The following is a 6,000-nucleotide window of genomic DNA, read 5'->3' as shown; positions in this document are numbered from 1 at the left end:
CAAACTGAGGGTTCTAGAGGGTAGGGGGGTGGGGGGATGGGTTAGCCTGGTGATGGGTATTGAGGAGGGCACGTTCTGCATGGAGCACTGGGTGTTATGAACAAACAATGAATCATGGAACACTGCATCAAAAACTAATGATGTAATATATGGTGATTAACATAACAATAAAAAATTTAAAAAAAAAAGATTTTGTTTATCTATTTGACAGAGAGAGAGAGAGAGAGAGCACAAGCAGGGGGAGTGGCAGGCAGAGGGAGAAGCAGCCTCCCCGCTGAGCAGGGAGCCCGATGTGGGACTCCATCCCAGGACCCTGGGATCATGACCTGAGCCGAAGGCAGACACTTAACCGACTGAGCCACCCAGCCACCCTCATTCTTCTGCATGCGGCTGTCCAGTTATCCTAACACCATGTATTAAAGAGATTGTCTTTTCACAATTGTGTGTTTATAGCACCCTTGTCAAAGATTAGTTGACCATAGTGTAGGTTTATTTCTTGCTCCCTATTCTATCCCACTTGTCTGTGCACCTGTTTTTATGCTAGTACAATACTGTTTTGATTACTATAGCTTTGTAATAGACTTTGAAATTGGGAAGTGTGATGTCTCCACTTTTGCTCTGCTTTCACAAGTTTGGTTGGGCTATTTGGGGTCTTTGTGTTTCTGCACAAATTTTAAGATAGTTTTTTCTATTTCTGTGAAAACTGCCATTGGAATTTTGATAGGGATAGCACCGAATCTGCAGTTCACTCTGGGTTGTATGGACACATTAGTGATATTAGTCTTTCCAATCCATGGACACAGGGCATCTTTTTATTTATTTGTGTCTTTCTGGGTTGTATAGGTATGGAATTGATTCGCCATGGGCTAATTTACTTATTTCTCATAAGCCAGAATCCCTGGCTTCTGTAAAAATGGTCTCCCTTTCATCCGCTTTAATCGAAATCACTGAACGCAATGATCACTTTTAGTCTGCAATGGGAGAAGCCCATGTCAATCTGTAAGAGGAAAACACACTAAAGTTCATGGACCAATTCACTTCAACTGAGTAACTGATCAGATTAGGTAGCTGTCAGCACACAGAGAGAATCTGCAGTTCAGGATATTGCCGAGATTTTGAGAAGTTGACAGACTGAGAGTCTATGAAGTGTGGGCCGTTGAGTAAGGTTGGACTTTTAGTGGGGTGCCTGGGTGGTGCAGTTGGTTAAGGATCCAACTCTTGCTTTCTGCTCAGATGGTCTCAGGGTTGTGAGATTGAGCCCCCACATCAGGCTCCAAGTTCAGTGGGGAGTCTGCTTCAGATTCTCTCTCCCTCTCCCTCTGCCCCTCCTGCTCATGTTTGCTCTCTTTCTCTCTCTCTAAAATAAATAAATAAATCTTAAAAAAAAAAAAGGTTGGACTTTTAGTGATGGGGAAAGTATGTTCTAAGCAAATCATGACAGCAGTGAGTAGGTGACATTAATTAAAAGCTTATAATGTGCAAAACCTGGTTCTAAGGGATTCACAAGTCTGAACTCAATCCTCACAGCAGCCCTAGGAGTAGGAACTATTCACATCCCCTCTTTATGGGTGAAGAAAATGATTCACAAAAGATTTAAGGTCTTGACAAATTCACCCAGCTCGCTAGGATCCAACCCCATGCCATCTGGTGCCATGCTGTGATCTTAACTCTTAACTCCATATTGCTCCTGAAAAAGCAAAGGTCACTAGAGAGAAATTTAACCTACTAGATTAAACAAATTAGTTAGTCACCTCAACATTTGCTTTATCTGTGAGTGAGGAATGATATGGGATAGAAGCCCCTGATATACATTTAGACAATAGGGTAGAATGGTGTCAAAGTGAGCTCCCCGAACCCTGTTGGTAAAATTAAATTATCAGTAGATCTACATGGACATCTTACATCTGTTACAGTCTCAGAAGCTTATAAAATGCCATTTTGTCTAGGGTTCTCTTCTCTTGAAATCAGTGAAAATAGAGCTAGTTTTAGTTACTACAGATTTAAACTTGGAGGAGTCACATACCTTGACTACTTCTCTGGAAAGAGCTGTGAGTTTTTTCATAGGACTTTGGGTGTATTTCACCGTGACGACTGGAGCCAATGCAAAAAATATCTTAATCCTTTTAGCCAGCTCTGGATTTGTAGAGAATGCTATGAAGGCTGAAAGGGAAAAACACACTAGTTTATGGATTTAAAACAATTCTTCATTCATAATAAACGGTAGCAAAAGTAGGCATATTAAAAACAACAACAACAGCAACTTACAAAAACAGCTCAGAATAAGTACCGTTGGTAGGGAAGAATTTCCTAAACTTCTCAAGGAAGCAATTGGCTGATTCAAAATGCAGTGACTTTCTTTTCCCTGGAGAATTTATGTCTCTTCATAGTGTTGCGGAAAGGGTTCAAACATCCACTGTGGGGCATGTCCAGGTAAACTCCAAGGGCCATTCTAGCTTGACCATACTCTTTTTTTTTTTTTAAGATTTTATTTATTTATTTGACAGAGAGAGACACAGCGAGAGAGGGAACGCAAGCAGGGGGAGTGGGAGAGGGAGAAGCAGGCCTCCCACAGAGCAGGAAGCCCAATGCGAGGCTCGATCCTAGGACCCTGGGATTATGACCTGAGCCGAAGGCAGACGCTTAACGACTGAGCCACCCAGGCGCCCCGACCATACTCTTTAGTATCATACAACACTGGGCTATAATTTTGGCTTCTCATTCACTAGCTCTGGGAAGTCTTGATTTTCTCAAGCTGTCAATGTGGAAAATAGAATCCTCACAGGATGATTCTTTTGAAGGTTAAATTATATATATATATATATATATATATATATATATATATATATATATATATATATAAAACTGAAGGTATTCTTTGGCATTCTCACCATTGAAAAGGATTTCCAAATTCAGCCATTTGTAAAACATGGATGATAATGGTCTCAAATGTTTGTAGATTGCAATGAGAGATGGTATGTAAGATGCATAGCATCTAAAGACCTACTTTACACCAGAAACCTGATTAGAATTCAGATATAGAAAAGAGCCTGGTGGAGATGCTGTTGATATTGTTGAGCTGTCTAGCTACATGGGGAGCAGAGAAGGGGGTGAAGTGCCTCAAGGCATTGTCAACATGGTGCCATCTACCTCTAGCCTCTCCCAGTGCCTCCAGGAACTGAAAGAAACAGTAATTGTGGCATATGATGTCCACAATTTGTAATTCTCTGCTTTCTTTTTGGTGTCCTCATTCGACTGAAAGCTCTTTAAGGGAAAGACTCATGTCATTTTATCTCGGCCCTCCCAGGGTCTAAACCAGTGTCTGGCAACTGTGTGTGGTGTACAATGGGAATAAGTCCCTTTCCCTCAGGTTTATTTATCAATCTCCAAATTCAGTCCTAGAGTGGCAGAAATCCCTGGTGTCCTCCTCATTTTATTTACTCTTCAGAAACCAGTCAGAGGAAATGGTTTCCCAGGTCAAGTCCTCAAGCTAGAGACCGCACAGGGGGAAGAAGTATGGAAGGTTCTCTGACACTCTCAGATCCCACCGGCCCCAAACACACCGATGGTGGTCCCTTGGGAGTGGCCCACATAGTAGAGTTGCTCTTGTCCAGTTTTCTCTACGATAAAATTGATTGTGGCTGGAAGGTCATAGTTAGCCATCTCGTCCACGCTGCCAAAGAGAAAGAACAACAAAATTGGGGGAGAAAACCCAACTCATTGTCAGGCCTGCAATGTTTAGACACATTTATTACAGACATAGATACATAGCTTTTGTCAATTTAAGACTAGAGTCAAATGTAGAACATTAGGCATCTCTGCAAGTTTTGAAGATGTCCCCTTGATGGCAAGAGTAACATGGTTAAGAGACCGGAATCAGAAAAATCTGCTTTGCAAAGGCCCAGAGACGACTTTCCTGTAAGGCTAGTCATAGTTCACTTAATTCTACAGCGGATTTACCAAACTCCCTTGAAAAGAACAGTATCTGGAATGTTTATTTTAAAAGCAGACTAAAGCAAACAGATTTGTAAGGGTCAACCCAGGCAGATTGAATCAGAACTTCCGGGGAAGAGGCCGGGTGATCTGCATATTTATCAGTCACCTCAGGTGCTTCTTTTCCTATGTGTTGTTGGGAAAACGCTCACCTAGGGAATCATCATGTTACCTGTAATCATGCTATGACACGGCGGCATTGGGGTGTGGAATGAGGAAATACCAAATGGCTTCGAGGAATAAGGCAGCAATGAAGCAAGGAACAAACAGCTTTAGTGACCTGCAAGGCATGCTTCTTAGTGCCTGTGCCAGGGTGAGGGGTCCCCCGGGACGAAGCTGGCGTGGCTTCTAGAGCAGACCATGCCCCAGGGCGCTGCTACTGGTGACTCTGCTCTTGGCTTATTCTGTGCTCAGGCTTTCTCTTTATTTCCCTAGGACCCGCCTCTGGGGCCAGGTCGCAGCCCCACCAGCCGATGGATGGTTCATTCACTCCTCAGCGAATAAACATTGGAGGGGTCAGCTGTGCAGACTCACCCAGGGCTCACTCTTGGCTTATCATGAATGTCTGGTTCTCAAAATTTTCACCCAGAGCCTTGTTTCCAGTCCCATTTCTCTATCAGTTTTAGTTTTCCTCTTTAGCAAGCACCCCAGGTAAACTTCCTTTGGGGTCCACAGTGGCAAAGTGATAGTCCTGGAATTAACCTTTCTAAAGATGATCTTTGCATTTTGATTTTTTTTTTTTTTGCATATATGCTTTGTGCGCGTGTGCACGCACACACACACCAGAGAGCAGGTTTTTTAAAACAAAAAGCAATGCAATGAATAAGGGCGTTTCTTCAGGGCCTGTGAAGAAAGCCTGGGTAGAGGAAGAAATGTTTGTTTCCTTCTCGTGGATTCCACTGGGTTGTGTGTGCACAGAAAGGGAAATCCAAGGGTGTCCATGTCCATGAACAAGGTACATACTTTTTTTATTAGTATGTAGCTCCTTACCTGAAGGCCCAGTATTCTCGAGATTTGGGTGAGAGTTTCAAGTGTTTTCTGGACCAGGTGTTGCCCCGGCTGTTGCCCATCCAAACGTCATAACCGGTATCTGCCAGAAGGAAAGCCAAGCTGTTGTTCGGGACGTTGCAGATCCAGTTACTGGCGGAGGCAATTAAGCCGTGTTGCAAATATACAACAGGCCTCGGAGCTGAAAACACATGGGCAACAAGAATCTCATGTCCGAAAGCCCTCAGTGTCTGGAGGAGAATTCTCTTTCCTGACTTCCTCTAGTAGAACAGAGGGGAAGGGATGACATTTGGTGCCAGGCAAATCTGGGTTCGAGTCCTTTATGAACTGCTTACTTGGGCAAGTTATTTATCTTCTCCTGTCTTGTTTTTGTCTTTGTAAAATTTGGATTATGTATAATGTTTTATGTTGTTCTGTAGGTACTGGAGTCAGGTTGTTCTTGCTCAAAGTCTATTTTGCTACACATTAACCCCTTGTGCCTCAGTTAACTTATCTGTATAATGGGCAATAATAACAAATGCTATCTCATAGTGTAGTCATAAGAATTAAATTAGAATTAAAATACATAGGGGCACTGGGGTGGCTCAGTCGGTTAAGCGGCTGCCTTTGGCTCAGGTCATGATCTCAAAGTCCTGGGATCAAGCCCTGTGTTGGGCTCCACGCTCAGCGGGGAGTCTGCTTCGGCATTCTCTCTCTTCCTCTGCCCCCCCCTTACTCTCTCTTGCTCTCTCTCTAAAATAAATAAAAAAAATCTTTAAAAAATACATACAAGACAGTCGGCATAATGAATCATTTCTCTATTATTATTATTCATATCAATAACATTTGATGTCTCACAAAGCATCTGATTACCAAACTAAATTTTTCTCGAAATAATAATAGAAACATTAAAAATGCCATTTGTGAATACTGACTGAGTGCCAGGCACAAGGCTCGATTTTACACACGCCACATAGTTTCATTCACATTGTCAGAAAGCAAAATAGCAAAATGCAAGATGTT

At 42.5% G+C, this 6,000-nt stretch overlaps 1 protein-coding gene across 2 annotated transcripts in view; it reads right to left on the bottom strand.

The window, feature by feature from the left end:
* Positions 1-6,000, bottom strand: part of LIPK (lipase family member K) — a 56,600-nt gene that overhangs the window by 18,833 nt on the left and 31,767 nt on the right. The window contains exons 5-7 of one of the 2 annotated variants that reach the window (XM_025851011.2): positions 4,981-5,179; positions 3,561-3,670; positions 2,024-2,160 (exon numbers count right to left, since the gene is read on the bottom strand). In XM_025851011.2, the coding sequence (XP_025706796.1) occupies positions 2,024-2,160; positions 3,561-3,670; positions 4,981-5,179 (446 nt within the window). The remainder of the gene's footprint in view (positions 1-2,023; positions 2,161-3,560; positions 3,671-4,980; positions 5,180-6,000) is intronic. The other variant, XM_025851012.2, reaches the window with a different exon arrangement.

The sequence above is a fragment of the Callorhinus ursinus genome, unplaced genomic scaffold (assembly GCF_003265705.2).
Source record: "Callorhinus ursinus isolate GAN/ISIS: 27379988/994484 unplaced genomic scaffold, GSC_fseal_2.0 scaffold32, whole genome shotgun sequence".
Lineage (NCBI taxonomy): Eukaryota > Metazoa > Chordata > Mammalia > Carnivora > Otariidae > Callorhinus > Callorhinus ursinus.
Note: the sequence above shows the minus strand (reverse complement) of the source record. Positions and strands in the feature narration are given on the sequence as shown.